We start from the raw sequence: 20,344 nt of genomic DNA, 5'->3' as shown, positions 1-20,344 counted from the left end.
TTCAAAATTTTGTGGTTTTTTTTCATTGCAACAGAGTGAAAGGCCATTAGTCTTTGGCTGGGGACCACTGTGTTAGTTATTGCACCAACACAGAGCCAGCCTGCCCTGAACAGGTTATCATCTAAAGAAAGCAAGGAAAGCTATACAATTTATAATACCGTTTTTTTTTTTAAAGAAGAATATTAATGGAATGGGAGAGAAAAATCTCAAAGTAGGCAAAATCCCAAGAAATGCTGAACAAGATCATTCCATTTCAGCTGATTTATCTTGTTTGCTCTACTGCCTAGACACTCCAGTGAGACACTACTTTGAAATGAACTGTGCAGAAACAATTTATTTCTAAAAGTTGGTGGCAAAGTACTTTATTCCTTCTGTAGTTTTATTGAATATTTGCTTGAGCAAAATCCAACTAGTTTCACTGGAAATGTTGCCTGTGGAAAGGTATCTGGATTGGATAAAAATGTCAAACAAAGAAGAATAAACTGATGCTTCAGAGCAAAATGAGATCACTATCTTCTCCAGAACAGAAAGAGCAGTAGGTAGTTTGTTTTCTAACTATTTCCTTCTTTAGAGACTGGAAGTTGTTCCTGTGAAAGGTTAGTTCAGCTTAACAGGTTCATTAGCAATACTGATCTCAAAGAAGACAATTTCCCATGATTATGCTTCTTAATCTTTTATATGATGACTGTATTATTATAGCTTTAATTATTAAAACACTAAGAGAAATATCATAAGCCTAATTTAGTTAGATACAATCTTCAAGGAAAACTATTCAGCTACTTTGCATTTAGTTTCCAGTATGAATTTGCTGCTGTTACCAGTGAGCATCACACTTCTGATAAGGCAGCTGAGAGTGTGAAAGCTCCCTCACATGAAGTACAGAAAGAAGAAACGTGCTAAGCTTCCCAAGATGTTCCAGCCACTTCACTGAAAGTTCATGGTTTAGCAGCAACGTAACACCTTTGCTGAAAGCCCTGGAAACCATTCTTTTGGCTGGTATATTTAGAAAGTGTTATCATGATGTTTGTGTGACATTCCTCCTAGCTATATATTGCATTAAAAATCTTTTTTCAAACTTTAATATTTCACATCTCTCACTTATTTACACGCTGCTTATTTACCAAGTGCTCTTGTGGAACAAATGACCAGAAGGTCTAAATATCTCACAGACATTCAGGAATTCATGTTTCATGCATGTTTGTGAGACATTCAGGATCTTTTTTTTTTATTATTATTATTCCTTGTGTAGCTTTCAGATCAGGCATTCAGGTAAGATCTATTTTCAGTTTATGGAAGTCAGCGTCTAAATCACAACGGAAAACAATATTATGTCAACTAAAGGTCATTTTGAAAATTGTAGTTACCATGAAATCCTTGATCAAAATGCAGATATAGAACATTCTTTATCTTCTAACCATTTCTGGAAGTCCTAGAGACTGATTTTATAACAAAAAATCTATCCACTAAATTTTGTTTATTAAATATTGCTATAAACCTACCTCTTCTTCTGCCCTCACCAACTCAAGCTATTTTGCCCAGATGTTTTTTTATAAACCTAAGTTTCTAACCACTCACCTTTTTGTTGTTCTTGTTGTTTGTTTGTTTTTTTCACCTTTCAGAGCTTGTGTTAAGGTGAGGTGACTTTTCTACCTCCTCCAAAACACCAGTGGCTACAAAGTACTGCAGTGCTCTAGACTAACAGATTTAAAGTCTTTGAAATTAATTACTCCATTCTCCTATGTAACACAAGTCATCTTACTCCATGGTATGGAGTTTTGTGTGAAATTGGTTCAGTTCTGTCCTAGACAGGTGTGTACTCTGGTTCTGAGCAAAATAGGTGGTATTTTGCTCCAGTGGTTAACAGCTTGCAGTAACGAAACTCTCACTGTTACACTGCTCACAATAGTTGTTCAAACTTTTTCTGTTTTCTTTTTTGATGAAGGCAATTTAAAAAGTAGCCTGTCTTTCAGCCATTCTTGAATAATTAAATTCTTCACAGCTTTTCATTTATTAATAGATGTATTTTCTTCTTTACGCCTCCACTGCCTCTTCCTTATAGAAAGGAGAATTCCTTTCAGCATTCCTTTGTAGCACATCCAGCTAGAAAAATTATTTTCTCCTCTTTTTTGCTGTCTTTAATATTTTGTCTGGTAGCCTCATTTGACAAAAATGTTCTGGCTTATCTACCCCACCTACTTGTGTTTTTTTTTGTTTTTGTTTTTTAATCTCAGATCTTTAAACATCTCGTTGTGTAACTATACCAGACAGTTCTTTTTTCACTTACATTCTGTTTTTTGTGTGTATGTGTGTGTTTTTAAAGGGAAATGCAGTCTATTTATAGATCTGTAGATTTCTACAGATAATTTCTGCAGAAAGAACTGCCTTAACTATCTGTTTACCTTCTTGCATATCGCCAGTTGCAGAATCTCCTTAAATAGCTGATTAAGCCAGTAATTTGTTGTACGTTATGTAGTATCTTTCTCAATTCACCTGCATTATTTTACTGTATTAGATATTAAGACTTCCTATCACTGCACCTTACTGTTAGATTTTTATAATTCCTTAATATTAGATTTATTGAAATTTTATACCAGTTGCAATACTGCCAAATCTGTGCTCATTTTCTGTACTCTAGATTCAAGCATCATGTACTGCTGCATGAATCAAATTGGCATTTCCAAGTTAGTGCGAAATTTCTATGCTGTTACCGTTGAAACATTATTATGCTACTGGTAGCTAAAATAATTCCTATTGTTTTAAAAGCATGTAGCTGAGAGGCAGTACCTAGGTGCCTCCTGTTAATCCTGAGCAAGCAGAGTTTTGTTCTTCCTTCTTTTGAAGCCACCACTATGTAGCTCAGCTCATTATATGAACTTCTGCCCTCCAAGCTAGGTGATAATTGTTCTGTACAAGCTCTACGCTATAAAAGAAACACTGATGTACTAATACCCTGGCAACTACCTTACCTCGTTGATAGTCAACCCAGATACCAGTCCTGGTCAAGTCCAGTTACTCAGCATCAGAATCTGAACTGAAATCTCTTTGGGAATTTACAAAGGAAAACACAAGGAAAATGTTTGATCTATCCATTGACGACCTAATTAATAGCTCTTTCTCTCATAGTGATGGATCGTGAAGATAGTTTATTGTGCCTTGATACATGAGCTATGAGGATCTTGGAAAGATGACAGTAATTTTATATTCTGCCATTAATGAGCAGATTATGGAGAGAATACATTCCATTTGGGTGTTCATCAAACTAAATCACAGTCTAAATTGACAGCTGGGATTGTTCAGCCTGGAGAATAGAAGGCTCGGGGGATCTGATCAGTGTCTATAAATACCTGAAAGGAGGGTACAAAGAGGACAGAGCCAGGCTCTTCTCAGTGACAAGACAAGAGGCAATGGGCACACACTGGAACACAAGAAGTTCCATCTCAACATCAGGAAGCACTTCTGTACTGTGCATGTGACTCAGCACTGGAATAGGCTGCCCAGAGAGTCTCCTTCCTTGGGAATCTTCAAAAGCCATCTGGATATGGTCCTGGGCAGCCTGCTCTAGGTGTTCCTGCTTGAGCAGGGGGTTCGACCAGATCACCTCCCATCCAACCTCAACCATTCTGGGATTCTGTGATTTTTGTGACAGTGGTCTTTCAAGTGACCCAATGGTCTTTCCAGCGTCTTGGTAACCTTGCAGAACTTCATTAGGTCGCCTTTTAGATGTGTTCTGGATAAGTTTGGCCTAACTTAAAACCTCTTCATATTCTGAGAGAGTTAAGTGACTCGTGATCAATACATAACATTTCCTGTGTCTGAGCACACATGGCTAGTACACTAAAGAAGAAAAACGTGAATTTGGTGTGTCGACTATAGAATTGCTGAGGCTTAATTATCTCTCTCACATGTTATATAGCTAGCTGCAAGACAGCAGTTGCAATCAATTGGATGGTTCTTGGAAACATAAAGTACATTCAATACTTGTTGTCTTTTGCTGGAAGGAATTTGCCAACTGTATTAGAACATTAATATCAGCTTCTTAAAACTAATAGCTCTGCTACTCATTGATCTTGACCTTTCTTCTGGTTTGCAGACTGTGTCTACTGCAGTAAAGTAAAATATACACAATCAAGAGGCTAAATGGACTCAGTCTTCTTGGGACATATTTATAAACTATAAAGAATAACTTTGTGTGTTATTTCTGGGAAAGTTTTTCCACCTCTTGACAAAAAAGCGTCTCATCTCTTGGGAAGAACACCTTCTAACTTCGTTTCCTTATCTACCGACAGACTGATGGCCAGACTAACCATAGTTCGTTTAGAAATCAGGCTGTTCTGGACTCTGGTTCTCACTTTGATTCACCATCCTTTTCTGTAGCATGAATCTGATCCGGTACTTCACTACATCTGTAGGGAACTGAACTACCATCTTCACAATGGTTTTGCTGGTCATTACCATCGGAGAATCTCCTTGCTGTGCATGACAAAATGTGACTCTCATACCCAAATCATACCTCTCCCCTGACCATCTGAAAGCTTAGTCACTTGTACTGAGGCAAAATCAAACTTGGTAAACACAAATAGGTTCAAGCTGTGAATCGATTAGTATCCTCACCTGGTTCCATGTTTTACCACTAAACACACACCAACTTCCAGATTGCCACAAAGATGCAGTCTCCGTCACTAACCAGTCATCATTGCCACAAAGTTTGGGATGCTGCATGGAAAATGCATTCACAGAGTGATTCTTTACAAGACAGGGAAGGAGGGAGGTCTATGGCCCACCTTAAGGACAGAGGCCTTATGCATGCACGTGACTAGAGCAAAGCTTCCTAAGGGCTCATCCAGACACCCAGAGATCGGCATATATGGAAAGTAAGCCCTGAAGTTGGAACAAATTCATAATTCACTTGGGGGCAGCAGCAGACAGCAGTTGGTGTAAGCTCTTTGTATACAGTGACATGAGCCTAGCTGGTGTAGGATGCATGTACTTACAATTACTGGCTTAGGATGCAAATACTGAAAGTCTGTAGTAGTAAATTAGCCAGCAGTTTCTGCCCATTCACCTGCATTTCTGTCTTCTGTCATCTTTCACAAGAGATGGCCTGACATTATCAAACTGATAGGTGTATTCCCTCTTTCACACAAAAGTGTGATTTATGAGTAAATGAGAAACTGACATATAGTATATTAATCACTTTTTTTAATAGACTGAGTGAAAATACCTTCTGAAAAGCAGGTTGAGTTACGCTGGTAACATTTCCTGATATGTCTGCAAGAAATATGCTGTAAAACTACAGTATACAGCAAGATGAATCTAAGTCTTCTGGAATTCATTAGTTTTATCAAAGATTTAAATTCAGTTAACCCTAAATATTGAGCATTTTCAGAACCTTTTTCTGAAGACAGTACAGATAAGAGAGAGAAATATTTTCAATTGGGGAAGCGGAACAGATGGTATTCTTCTAATGGGGTGTTATACAGCAGTGGTGAGAAAGTACCTGAGCCTTTTGGTTACAGCAAGTTACAGCATCCATGGTTTCCGCTTCAGATTAGATTGGCTTCTTCTAGATATACGCAGATGCCAATGCAGCTTTATTCTGAGCTTTTGTATTTTTGATGCTCTATTTTTCATGGTGCCAAGAATTTGTGGTGAGATATGAAAGTATAACTGCAATTTCTGTACTTGAAAAAGCTAGTTCTGTGACCCTATGTGCATTGGACATTAAATATATGTTTCTAACTGACATTTTAACATAATTTGCTGTATCATGCAATTTAAGAAAATGACACAAAAAGATAAAATTTCTTGTGAGCTTGGCTTAATCATTTTTCTCATCCAAATACAAAAATTAGACTATTAATTAAGTTTAGGAGTACTTTCACCTTCGTGAGTGATTAATTCCCACCAGTAGTTAGAGGTTGGTAGATTATCATAATATGTATGTTCTTTATAGTGTATAATATAGATGTATATATAATTGAATGCTAGCAATTTTCTAGCAATAGACTATTCCTTTGCACAGTGGTAGCAAACAATGGTATTGTTGCTCTTTGAAGGAAAAAAAAAGTCAGAAACACATACAGCAATAAATATTTCAGTTTCAGAATCTTTTGGGGAAATACCAGAGAAGAAGAAAATAAGATCTCAGAGGTCTTTCTCTCCTCTCATGTGTTATCAGCCTGACACAATTATACTGCTGGGCCTTGTCACTCATAGCGCTTTTGCAATCTTGGCTTCTATTTCTGGAATGCACTTTTAACAGTACAACTTCCAAAGCAAAACAGTTTGCCATAAAGGATTTCAGCAGGGCTGATAGATTAGATACCTACTGGTAACATAGAGATTGCACACTTGGAAAAGAAATCCATGTTATCAGTTTGAACCAGATCTTTTTCTTTGTGTAAAAGCATTGCTAGGACCTTGGCAGTACATAGTGTCAGCAAAGTACTTTCAAATGGGATATTAGTACTGACATCCCTTATTTTTTGTTATTTGTTAGAGAACATAACAAGAATAAGATTCTTAAAATACAGTCTGTTTCAGGACCATCTGTCCAACGTCTTTTGAATGTCTGCTACATGAATTGTGTGCTGGAATATATAATCAAAATCAACCAAAACGAAAACAGTTGCTTTTTAGTTCACACATTTTATTGTGTTGGCTATTACCATAGGTGAAGGAAGCAAAATACAACTCAGTGAATATTTTCCCTGTTCTTGATATAGCTGTTTTCTGAAAATATGCTGATGTTGATGTGGAAAGTGTAAGATTTTCAGATTCATCCAAAATAATCTGTCTGGAGTGTTTTACATGGTCTCCCATAACCTGCTAGAATAGTTCAGGTTTTTTTTTTGTTTGTTTGTCTTATCAGTTAGGAGAGAGTTCAAGCACTAATGCTTTAAATTACTGTTTTTAAAACCTGTCTAAAAGAAAAAATATATGTAAATTGAATGTTTAAGAATACATCTGAACAATTTGGGAAACCATCTTAACCAATTTTGTACCTCTTCGATACAGGAAGGGGGAGAAAGTAGCAAGTGTTTTTAGCCCTATGTGAAATTAAGCTTTAAACAGAGGAAGAGAACCTCCATGCAAAGAGACATGAGCAAAAACAAAAGCTCAACATGAGCCAGCAGTGTGCACGTGCAGCCCAGAGGGCCAACTACATCCTGGGCTGCATCAGTAGAACAGTGACCAGCAGGTCGAGGGAGGTGATCGTCCCCCTCTGCTCTGCCCTTGTGAGGCCCCACTTGAAGTGCTGCATCCACGTCTGGGGTTCCCAGCGCAAGAAGGACACAGACCTGTTAGAGTGGGTCCAGAGGAGGACCACAAAGATGATCAGAGGGCTGCGATTTTCCCTGCACAACGTGTACAGCACTCCCTGGAAATTCTGCAGCTAGAAAGTCCTGCTCAAAACTTGGACATTACGTATATGAATTTCCTAAGTTAGCTCAGGTAAAGGTAACCCATGCACAGAAAGAGGTGTTTTAAAGTAGAAAAAATGTAAAATGACTTCTCACATAGAAAAAAAGTGATCTAAAAGCTAAATTTCATAGAAATAGAAAAATGATACCTAGGAGAACTGGCATATATTGTGTCCCAAGTGCCATGTTTATGTGGTAAAATGAATGATCTCGAGTCGTCCTGTCACTGGAATCAGGCTGAGCAAGTGCTTAACTTCTTAGAAAAATCAGTAGATCACTTCTATTTAGTTCCATAAACACCAATTTAGAAGCCACATTAGTCTTAACAATCAGGTTGTAAAAACTTCAGTTTCTTTAGATAGTCATTTTTAAATCCTAAATCACAGAATTATTATAATTTGGCTTTATGTTACCTCACAATAAATATAATGATTTTTTTATATTCCCACCATATTATTTGAATTCCTCACTGGTTTCCTATCAGTTTCTCCCAGAGACCTACCTGCAATATGAAAAATAATCAGTTTATTTACCTTATTAACCTTCTTTCAGATTTCCAGGCTTTTGGTCTGAAGAAAGGAATGTTCTTCAATCCAGATCCTTACTTGAAGATTTCCATCCAGCCTGGAAAACATAGCATCTTTCCAGCGCTTCCTCATCATGGACAGGAGAAAAGATCGAAGATTATTTGTAATACAGTTAACCCGATCTGGCAAGGAGAGGTAAGCAGTTGAGCTGAAACTTGTCTTAAAACATGGCAGTTACTCTAGCAATAGAAGGTTTTGGTGTGTTGTTTTTTTTTCAAACCCTTTCTTGGCTAAATAGTTTCGTGACTATTTCATGACTTCATATCTTAACGTAAAAGGCTTAAATAGTAAAACTTTCAGGATGGGTTGTACTTTGTGGATGTAGTTTATGAAGTTAATTATTGAAGGTAAGCGTAACTGAGAATTGAAAAATAAATTTGGGTAGTGTGAAAGGCTGCTGGTAGATTCTTGTAATACTCTTACACTGAGAGGAGACATTATATAAAATAGAATTAATATAGCATGCAAGTAAAAAAAATCTATGTGATTGAAAAACATCAGCAGTAATATAAATTAAAGTCAACTTTGGCACGTTTGCTCATCACCTTGAAGAAATACTCTCTAGTCTGCTGCTTCTTGTTAGAAGGGCTTAGCGGGTGTTAATGAGATCTCAGAGTTCAATTGCTGCCTGCTGTTTTTAAATTACACCCAAAATGGAAACAGACAGCAAAGAATGAGGAATCTCTCTAAAATTAAAGGAGCCTGACATAAAGGGTGTGATTTACTGGTGTTCCCTGTCAGACCAATATTTTCACTGCAGGAAAGAGTAAAAGAAAATAAATAGATTAAATAGATTTATTCAAAATAAAATGCAAATTGCAAAGTAGTTTAGGGACAATTAGGCCAAACTGCATAAGCATGAAAATTTTATTAAAGAAGACGGAAGAAATGTCACTGAGTACTCCTACTTTGAGGAGGATGGTCAAGAAATTAGGTATCACATCAGGTTATGCAACAGGTGAGCCTTTGTAGGGGGAAGGTTTGACACCTCAAAACTCGTCTGAGAAAAATGCCTTCTAACAGGACTCACTTAAGTGGAAGGCCCTGTCAGGAGTCATCCACCAAGCCATAACGTCTTTCTTGCTCCAAGCATCAGACGTATCTGGCTGAGGGGCCCCAGGTCAAGCTGAGGAGCTGGAACTGACATGGAGGATCAGAGGGTTGGCAGAAAGTAAAGTGCATAGGACGCAGGCCTAGAGGCAGGCAGGCGTGAAGAGAATTGTTGTTGTATGTGTGCCACACGGTGCATGGGATTTGTGGGAGTTTGCAGAGAGCATGGATGCCAGGAGTTGACGCTCAAAGGACACAGGATGTGGCTGTGGTCCCAGTGTTCTCTGTCTGCCATAGTTACCTGCTGAGGTGGCACACAAGCTGTCCATATTAAAAGAGGGATGTAGCAGCTGCGCTGATGGAGGCTGAAAGACAACTTTTTGGAAGCACTCAGTATTGGTTGGAAGACTTCTCTTGACAAAGATAACCAATGTAATTTTCTCTTACTTCAAGGTCTTTTTGCACTGCTGCAGGATAAAATAACCCCAGAGTAAGGATGTGGCCCTGATAAGGTGTCAAGGGTCTCTTCTCCTCAGGGCATGAAATATGGTTGAGTTTGTGGGCCGCCATTTCGTTTCCAGCAGAGTCTGGCAGTAAGTAAAGAAGAAACAATGAAATAGCCTAATGATGCCTATAGGAAAGGAAAGCGGAAGTACATGCCTGGCTTCCAGCTTCTTTGTTCAGCCCCATGGTTTTCTTGTGATCAACCACATTGCTTCTCCCTTTCTGTTGTAAGCCTTTTAGAGCGTAACGAGTCTACAACAGAGTTGCCATTCAACATGTTATACTTCAGCATTCTCTTTGACTGATGTGGAGATGTTTAACTGCATGTACTTGGGCTGCAGTTTATATACATCTGCTATTATGAAGTCTTTGTTATTGAAAATACATTGGCTTCTCTGGCACAGAAGTCCGCAGGCTTCTTCAACTTTATGTTTTTATGCGGAAAGGGGAGAAGGAGGACTACAAACTGTTGCTGAATTGTGGTGGTAGCCATTCTTCCGTCCTCCCTTTTCACTGATGGATGTGAATACATGAAATGAAAAATACTGAGAAAATCATAGCCATTTCATTAAATGAATCAGTCACTAGTTGTTATTCCACAAATTTATTTCAGGCAATGTATTATTTCAGAAGGGTGATTCTTTCCTATGGTTCTCTGTCACAGCCCATGTAAATAGAACACAGATTTTTTATTTTTTATTTTTTTAAGTTGAATGACATATCTAATTTATTTTGTCTGTGTGGTGGTTTTACTCAGGTGGGCAGCTGAGCTCCACCACAACCGCTTTCTCACTCCCCCTCCTCAAAGAGGAATGGGAAGAAAATATGATGAAAAGGTCTCAAGGGTTGAGATAAGGACGAGGAGATCACGCAGTAATTATCGTGACAGGCAAAACAGACTCAGCATAGGGAGATAGTAAGATTTATTGCCTATTACTAACAAGCTAGAGAAGGAGAAACAAAGGAAAGAAACCAAAAGCACCTTCCCCCCCATCCACCCTCTTCCACCTGCTCTCCCCAAGCGGCGCGGGGGAATGGGGCAATGGGGGTTATGGTCGGTCTATAGCGCTGCTTCTCTGCCGCTCCTTCTCAGTCACTCTCGTCCCCTGTGCTGTGGGGTTCCTCCCACGGGATGCAGTCCTTGCTGAACTGATCCGGCGTGGGCTACCCACAGGCAGCAGCTCTTCAAGAACTGCTCCAGATATGGGTCCGTACCACGGGGTCCGTCCCTCAGGAGCGAACTGCTCCAACCTGGATCCCCACGGGCAGCAGCTCCTGCCCGGTCACCTGCTCCTGCGTGGTCTCCTCTCCACGGGCTACAGGTCCGGCCCGGAATCTGCTCCAGCAGGGGTCTTCCACAGGCCGCAGTCTCCGTCGGTGCAGGTCGGCCTGCTCCACCGTGGTCTCCTCCACGGACTGCAGCGTGGAACCCTGCTCCACTGTGGTGCTCCATGGGCTGCAGGGGGACAGCCTGCTTCACCATGGTCCTCACCATATACTGCAGGGGGCTTCTGCTCCGGCACCTGGAGCACCTCTCCCCCTCCTTCACTGGCCTTGGCGCCTGCAAAGCTGTTCCTCACTCCTGTCACTCTCCCAGCTGCTGTGTGGCGCAGCGTTTTGTTTGTTTTTTTTTTTTTTCCTTTCTTAAATATGCTCTCACAGAGGTGCAAAGCAACATCGCTTATTGGCTCAGCTCTGGTCAGCAGTGGGACCCGTATCTGACATAGGGCAGCTTCTGGATTCTTCTCACAGAAGCCACCCATGTGGCCCCCTGCTACCAAAACCTTGCCACGTAAACCCACTACAGTCTCATAACTTGAAAAAATCTGGAACAAGGAAATTAGAACTGTAGAAGTAACTGCAAACTGGTATCTTTGTATGTGTTCTTGATTACCCTTGAGCAAATTCAGAAGAGAAAGTGTTGCCTTAATTCTGTAGGACTTCATCATCGAAATAAAATCCTAGAGACTAAGAGAATATGATTCATTTGCTTATATTAATTCATCCTGATATTCCCCCTCATATACCTAGCAGGTTGTTCTATTTGCAGAGTAATCACTTGCATTATAAGAAAACTCTAGGAGCACCATGATACTTCAGGCAGTTTTTCATGTGTCATGCAATATTGATGATCTTCTTCATTTCACAGGCTATTCATATACTGATCAGCACAAGTTAGCGTGAATTAAAGCTATTCTTCCATTTCTCTGTTTTGTTGTGCTTTAGACAAGAGGACTTAAAAAAGAAAAAGAAAATAAAGTTTCTTACTAAGAGATAAGAGATACATTTGACGTTTTGGTGCTTGTAGCAGGGCTCAATGTGAGGTAAAAGAACCCTCACTGAGAATTATTCGGTGAGGTTAAAGACCATTCAGGCAGGTTAAAGACCATGTGGTATCTTACAGTGGTTGAGAGGGTCCTTCTGTGATGCTTCTGTACGTTTTTACATACTCACAGAAGCATAACATCAGGTTCTGCTAAGCCAAAGTGTTGAATATTGTAGTGTGCAATGATGATAACTGATAAGTACTTTGGGGGAGATCCAGACTAGTTACTGACGGTGCCTCAACCTCTACACAGTCAATGAGGAGAAGTAGACAGCTGCAGGAAATAAAAACAAGTTCTCTTCAGACGGGGAACTTACTGCTGATTTACGGTTAATGGACCAGGTTCTTTTCATATTCCTTGCTCTACTTTCAACCTGGTGCATTCTTCAGCAACATCTGTACTGTTAAACAAAATAGATGAGGTCCTGGAAACCAGGTGACGCTGGACAGCTTGAATCTATGTGGTAAACTCTGCTGTCATCTACAACATGTCAGCTGCATCCAAATGACTTGTATGGAATGTAGTGACCCCATACCACTCCTGGCAGTTGGTTGGCACACTTCAGAACGATTGCCAATGACTGTCAACAGTTATGGGCAACACGTGGCTCTGTGACACAATTTAATCTACTGATAGCAAGGTTACTGATTTCCTCTAGGTACCTCTAACCTACCAAGGCCATTGCAACACCATCCTTTTCAGACAGTAGGGAGCTGCACGGAGAGGAGTTGATGCTCATTAGATGTTCACTGCAGGTGAAGGTGTGGATATATTTTAGCTGGCAACTGGATAAATGCAGAAACAACACAGAGCAGGGTTCAGAAAACAACCAGGTTGTCGTGCTGCTGCCCTACCTAGTAGTCTGTAGGGTCATGGCCCCGAAACCTCTTCCATTTTGCTTTTCCGGCTAGGCAGCATAGCCTAGCCTCACTGAGGAGAGAGACCTCTCAGAGTAATCTATAGTTCAGAGTAATATAAGATCATGTTTTGTAGTTGTGAACTTGTTCATTTGGGAAGAATCCGCAGAATGGAAGGTACCTTTACTATCCAGAAGCACAAAAAGGCACTGCTAGACAGTGAAAGTGGCTGTGGCTGCTCTGCTTTATTTCCAGGTGTGCTGCTGTCAAGCAGGCCAGGAATTTCCAAATGTCACCCATTTGACTTCACTAGAGCTTCTCTGTATCTAAAATGTTTTGAAGTCCGAGTAAGGTTTCAACTAATACCCATACATACATTAAGCAGACACCTCACTAACAATCCACACAATTGCTAGATCATAGTGGGCGAGTCCTAGCATGCTAATTTGAGGTAAAATGCAAAGGAAATCTGGGGAAAAAAAAAAAGTGTTCTTTTCCCAAATCTTCTATTTATCTGGTAGATTTGGAGAAGGTGTATATTGACCATCTTTCTTCTAATATTGATGTTAGAAGAATAACAGCACTATTCACAGATTGTTTCATATTGAGTGAATGTATCTGCCATCACATTCTTTGGAAAAAGCCCCTTTAAGACGATTTTATTTGTCAGCCAGTACAAAGTGATAGACAGTTCAGGCAAGCAGTACAGATCGTTGGGGATCATAAGCAACAGAGTCAACTGGTTAAAGAAGTAGTTCACATGCCTCAAGCTGACTGGCAAGTTCTGTCAATATGTTTGTAGATGAAGTACTTTAACCCATCTGGACTTTCCTCAAGACCTATTTATGGTATTTCTTAACTGTGGCGGTTTGTTTGAACTAACTGCTTCTTTAGATTTTGTTATTCACTAGTGAGTAGATAGAGAGCCTCAGGAATGGGCAGTGAGATGGCTATAAAAGTTGGCTGCTGCAACTATCCCATATATTTGAAGTAGAAGGAAGTGTTATCTGTTAAATGACACAGTGAATTTCAACTCCTATAATCCTAGTTCTGGAAGAGTAGATTGCCTTGAAGTGGGAGCCCAGTACTAGGATACAAACCAACTCAACTCCCTGCAGCTTCACTCTTTGTTTCTTTCCCTCAGCCTTTACAAATATTGTTAATGTTTTGGGTGGCCACTTTATCACTCTGAATATAGTTGCATTTCACTGGTGAATTAATTGCTGTGTGTAAGCAGAGATGTTCAGCACTCTGTTGCAAGATCACTTAACAAATAGTAGTTAATGTGTCACATCTGATAAACGGAATTACAGTATTTGCACATATATAACTTATACTCTCTGCACCTCCGATAACCTACAACCTTTCAAAAATACTGCACTTGAATAAGTTGTCATGAACCCTGTCTCTTCAGATTACCAACACACAATCAGAAGACAGAAACAGTCAGGGGCTTAAAGGCCAGGGGGTGGTGGTTTGAGGAGAGATGGCTTCTGTACAAGCACCAGTGGTAGGGTTTGGATGCTGGTTGCAAGAGTGCCAAGATTATATGAGTGCAATTGGCTCTCTGAGTGATGTTTTGGAACTCCTTTTCTTATGATGCAGGTTTATAACTCAGCCACTGGCTTTGTGATCATAAATGCTAGAGTGGTGTATGATGGATCACCCAGCAGTACTGGGACTGAAAAGGCACTTTGTCAAAGAAGCCAGAGCATGCAATATGGGGTTTATGTTAGCTCTGTGTTTCTCTTGAGGCTTTATGTTGGCCATATGATGATGTAGAACAAACCTAGAGTGGTGCAAGCAGGGCATACTTGACGAAAGATTAACATTTCCAGTAAAACCTTTCAAGATGCTTTAACTCTTTTTGAATCAACAGTATGAATTTAAACTGGATGCAGGTTTTATTTGATCTGATTTTGATCCAATATTAAGAGCACTGGGTGTTGACAGTCCTACCATCGCCTCACAGAATTAATGCACGATTTCATCAAAAGTCCAAAATGAAATGAGCAACAGGAACATCGCACTGATTGAACTTTTATTTATTTGAATTGTTTTGCTTAGATAACCTTTCTCACCCTTCTACTGGCAAATACAAAATAATCTGCTGCAGAAACAGGCAGACCTTTACACCTAACTGTAAGTCCACAATAGATGTAGTGAAATCCATATCCTGATTTTGATATGAATTTTGCCAAATGTTTCTTCGGGCCTGAGTAAAGCCTTGTGAGTGGTAGCTTCAGCATATGACATTCTGACACACATGGCAGTTTGAGCCAAACTATATTTGTTTTACACTTTGTGTGAGATTGTTTTAATATCCTGTGATGACTGGCAAAAGCTCAAGACATCTTCAGTTCCTTCAGGAATGGGTTAAAGAGTGAAAAAAAATATCTAGCTTATTTTAATATGTTATTCTTCTAGAAACACATTTTAATTGCAAATTCTGTACTTAGAATACTAGCAATCTTGCTGGCCTTGTATTTTAGTACTCAAAAAAGTCCTAAAATATTTCCAGTCTATTCTGTACTCATAAACTTGTACACAGCATATAAGAGATGAAGAAAAATTGTAATTCTTAAAGCACTGTTTATACTTGATTTCTTCCAGGAGTTCTTCTAAATTTAACTGCTGAATCCCAAGGCAAAGACTCTCTAGGAGTACTTGTAGGGATGTCCCAGCCTTCAGCAGCCATGGGGCTCTGTGTCCTAAGTTAGTGACACTGCAATATTTTGTGTTGTTACTGAGGACTACCGTAATAAGTTTAAGAAACTGGAATTCCCCACAAGCTTATCCAGTTGCTCATGTAAGTAGTGTTGTATGGGACAGTAGGGACATGTACAGGAGATTTTTGAATGGGGAACAGAATCATACAGATGGAGAGTGGTGAGTGCATTAAGGATGTAATTGTTTCAGTAGAGTGTATGAAATGAAAAACCCACTAATAAAATATTCAGCTAAAAGACTAAATCTGTCTTCATCCATCAAAAGTAATTTACAGCCTTTTAAGATTTACTTCTTCTTATATTGTCCCTGTGACATGATGGGTATCACAAATAAATTCTGTTTAATTGTATCGCTTATGCAACTCCAAATCAAGAGTCTAATTCTTCCTGTCACCAATGTATTAATTTACCTACCTTTCACCAGTTATTAATGACTGTTCTTAGAACTTGACTTGCACTTAACTTGTCTAATCAGTGCTAGTGGACATACTCAGCTCATTTCAACAGCTTCCTTAATAGTGTTATTGAGAGCTCATCACTATGATCTATCCATATTTAGGGATGCAAATGATGTTAAAAATAAAACATGAGAATTAATCATCATCATCATCATTAGTTGGCTTTCTATGAAAACTGTTCTCAGACTCTGGAAATGCTTTTATTATCTTATAAATGGGTACAGACGTATTCTGCCAGGTCAGTATTAGCATGTGCCTTCAGTCTTCACCTCATGTAAGTCATGCACAAAACCCCCACAAAATCTGTTTATGGTGAGAAAATGAATTATCTGTGTATGTAAAACCATTGTTGGGTTTGAAAGCCAAAAAAAAAAATCTTGGCACTAAAAAGCAGCTTGCTATCTGAACCTCCTTTTACTACAGTGTTTTCAGATCTTGCTCCAAGATAAAAGTAGTGGTGTAAATTCAGATCTATGTTTATGTCATTGAGATCGTTTGAGAGAATGGATGTGTCATCTGATCCTAGATATCTTTGACTCTGATTTGCATCTCTGTGAGAGTGAATCCACAGGGAGGAGGCAGGTGTGCAAAATCTGTGTAAATGAGAGGAGTATCCTAATGACTTTACTGGCCAGAGCCTGAACTGATGATGCTTAGCCCAAGAGTTAGTATGTTGACGTGGTTCTTTCCATCATGTCACTTTTGCTTCTCCTTCTCCCTCCCTTCACTGTATTTCAATGGAAATAATTACGGCTTGTTGATTTTTGCTGCCTGGTAAAATATCAGTTAAAGATTTTTCTTTTGCTAGTGTGTTTTTCAAGCAGTGCCTTGTACAGGTTCTCCAGTGTCTTATAAGGTGTGCAATAATGGTGCAACATTTCTCTTAGTCAGGGGTTAATAGGGTCTCTCTCTCCTTTCCTGACTCATCATCAGAGTTATAGAAACAAAGTAATCATTGGATCTTCAGTCTCTAACAAGTGGGACTGATAGTGACAAATGCCTAGCAGAAGTAGTTGCAAATGGGGGGAGACTAGAGACACTCCATCTTTGTTTCTAGAGCAAGTCTGTTTCCTCCAAGCAATGAAATTGCAGAGGGATGCCAGAACATCCTATTAAAAGGAAATACTTTAAGAAGGTACTGGGAAAGTAATACAAATGCTAACTTGTTTTGTAGTTTATAGTTCTTAATTATTCAATGGGTCCATTTATATTAGTATTTCTGTTCAGGTCAAGAGTGCAGTTTCACAGCAAATCTCCCAATCTCCCCACTAAGGACACCATTCTGAAGTGTCAAGGCACATGAACTGAATTACTGCCAAGGGAAAGCAAGCCAAGAGCTGTGCTTCAGGATTGCACCTAACTCTTTTCAGCTGATAATGGGAGTTCAATTCAGGGGACCAGCCTGAAATTACTTCATGGTAAAACCTTTGCTAACATGTCTGGATTTGCCCATCAGGTGCACAGCACCAGCTGCGTTTTTCTTCAGATCTGTTCCTGTTGTACTGTATGCCTTGCTAATATAGGCATAGCCTGTATATTTTGTGGATCAGGAAATAACAGCCTCCACAAGGCCTTCTGACAGCTGCTTGTGACATGCTATTTTTCTTCAGTATCCCAGGGGTCTTTAATCATCCTTGTGTTCAGACATTCTGGACACAGCTTCTTTTAAGGAATACACTTCACAGGTAATCATTTCCTGTAAAAGTCCTAATGCATTTCTAGAGGAAAACTAAAAGGTCTTCAGCCCCTCTGGAGCTCAGCACTCTGAGCTTTCCTGCACTCTTTTCCAAGGCTTTTAACCGTCGGGGTTTTCCAGTCTAGGAGCAGTCTTCCAGGACAAATCACAGGAGCAGCTAGTTGCCCACCTCATTCTTCTAGTGGTGCTCCTCACTGTTGAAGGGGTCCTGATCTCCATTCATCTATATCTAACCTATGAACAGGAGCAGTCTCATTCTTGGCTGGTAAGGATCACACCAGGAGACAACTGATCCACCACATGGATGGTATGGGGTCTGACACCTTTTATGGCCAGGCGCCGAGTGAGAAACAAGTTGTTCCTAAGGGTAATGTCTCGACAGTTTTGTTGAGGCAATCTGCCATCTCCTCCGTGGAGTGTGCACTGTCATGTGTCATCTGAAGTTCTAAAAGTCATTTCATACCATGTGATGGTTGGTGTGATATGCAAGGTAATGTGTTGTGGCTGATGTAGTATTGTAGGTAGTTACTGGTTTGGGCTAATCAGAATAAAAGTTTAATTTCTTGTTGGTTACCCATCCATCCACTGACCACTGCACAGCAACTATGAACGTTGGATCCCATGATATCTTAAGAGTTTTTTCCCCCCATATTTTCATAGTGCATTTTACTTGAGTTTTTCATAAGGGGTCAAGTGAAAATGTGTTCTAGCTGTCACTAAAATTTTCTGTGGATTGTCCTTCCCAGGTGTCCTATTTTCTGCTGTTATCCAAATAAATACATAAACTATCATTGGACAAAGTCTTTTCCTTGGGTGAGGCTCTAGTGTTGAAACTGATTTGGTAGGTGAGTTAGCACTTGAAAGCGATGACTTCCTTCCAGTGTGTTTGTAATAAAGTACAAAGAAAGCCACAGACAAAGTCACAGGCCAAATCTATGAAGTCATTTTAAAGTTTGGTTGACCTCTGGACAGCTGGAGAAGCTAAACGTTCTGAAAAAGCTAAGTCAGAACATCAGAATTTAAAAAATGCCAGAAATTAGATTTTCATTTTGTTATTTGTGGAAAAAGCCTGCTTATGTAAACTTGAGTACACTATTTTACAGTTAGTCTCAGTGTAAACGTTAGTGTCTTTGGATTCCAGCAGGTGCCATGAATTTCTTGTCCAGTTTTGCGGTTTAACACTAGCAGTTGTGATTCAAGGAACTCAACTTTTTGTAATTGTTTTGTAAAAAGTGTAGCATGAGTTGGAGTTCCCACAGGCACCTACTCTTGCAGGAAGATGAGTTTCTGCCCTTTCATACCTCATAATGATGCTTAGTAGGGTCTTCACACCTGACCCTCTATAAATCTCCAACTTCCAGCACAAGCCACAAGGCCTATAAACACTATCCATCCTCCTTATATATAAAAAGAATCTGTACAATTTTTTCTTAACCTTCATAGATACACACTCAATAAGGGCATGGTGAGATATTAAAGCAGAGGAAGAGTATTTGAGAAATAGTAACCACAAGGAAAATCATTTTTAGGCTCTTTATCTGATTTGTTTTAATAAAGCATTATGAGTTTTCTACCCTTAATGAAAGTATTTGTTACAGAGTAGTTGGAAGTTGTAGATACATAGGACTTACCTTTGATGGAAATTAAAGAAATTTGCATATGTACTACACTATGCTGCTGAGGAAAAAAGATGAAAAAATGTGAAAATTCTGCAAAAAGTTTAATTTGCTTTGGGAAGGCTGAAATTTGGTTGCTGGGAAAAATAAGATCATGGGTATTTTCTAATTGTTTTGCATGCTTATAATTTGGCTTCATCATGTTGCCAACAATTGTGAAAATCCTTCCAATAACATCACTGAGGAAAACAAGAGATAGGTTCTTCTTTGTATTAACAAGAATCTAAAAATAGGCTGCTCAAGGTTCTCAGACTGCTCGGCTTTCAGCTCACAACGCACGTTCTGACCAAAGACATTTTTATTTAAAATTTTAAAAAGCTATTCTTTTTAAACATCCCTTCAGGGAGCTGAATGTTATGCCCATAATCTGTCTCTAGACATCGACTGTGGATCTAATCTTGATTAAGTAGTAAGTACAGCAATATCTGACATGGCTGCACAGATTATACAGGAAAGAATTCTCCTTATTTGTCCTTGCCCACAGTCCCTTAGCTCTGGTAGCTCTGACCAGAAATAAGAATTTCAAAAGACAGAAGTGTTTTTCCTGGGTGACACAGATCAAGTAGTGATGATTGACAGAGGGGATGTTGGGAATAGGGCTTGTCAGGGGCTGGTACAGATGTAATATAGATGTCATGAGGTTTCACTGAGTAAACTGATTTCCGCTGTTACTGCAAGAGGTTATAATTTTCTGCCATCCTTTGAGACTTTTACAAAGTCTTCATTAACATTAGCCTTTTTCCTCCCTATTACTTCCATGTGCTTTGAACCAGACCTTGTTGTTTGAAATCCATTACCCAAAATATCATCATATATACCACTGTTCTGTACTTGAATGAGGAGGATAATCCAGTTTTCTTTTCATAGCTGGTACAAAAATACATATTCACAGAATCACATAATGGTTTAAGTCAGGAAGTCATCTGGTTTAACCCCTCTGCTTAAGCAGACACCTAAAGCAGGTTGACCAGGACCCTGTCCAGATGGTTTTTACGTATCTCCAAGGAGGAAGACTCCATAACCTCTCTGGACAACC

The 20,344-nt window shown here is 39.4% G+C and overlaps 1 protein-coding gene across 10 annotated transcripts in view; it reads left to right on the top strand.

The window, feature by feature from the left end:
• Positions 1 to 20,344, top strand: part of HECW1 (HECT, C2 and WW domain containing E3 ubiquitin protein ligase 1) — a 267,140-nt gene that overhangs the window by 158,555 nt on the left and 88,241 nt on the right. For all 10 annotated transcript variants that reach the window (XR_007157656.2, XM_048046401.2, XM_048046403.2 and 7 more), the window contains one exon: positions 7,977 to 8,146. Coding sequence is in view for 9 of the 10 variants with exons in the window: in XM_048046401.2 (XP_047902358.2) it covers positions 7,977 to 8,146 (170 nt within the window). In the remaining variant the exon portion in view is untranslated. The remainder of the gene's footprint in view (positions 1 to 7,976; positions 8,147 to 20,344) is intronic.

Source organism: Anser cygnoides, chromosome 2 (genome assembly GCF_040182565.1).
Source record: "Anser cygnoides isolate HZ-2024a breed goose chromosome 2, Taihu_goose_T2T_genome, whole genome shotgun sequence".
In the NCBI taxonomy this organism is placed as follows: Eukaryota; Metazoa; Chordata; class Aves; order Anseriformes; family Anatidae; genus Anser; species Anser cygnoides.
The sequence above is the reverse complement of the archived record's forward strand: the minus strand, read 5'-3'. Positions and strand labels throughout refer to the sequence as shown.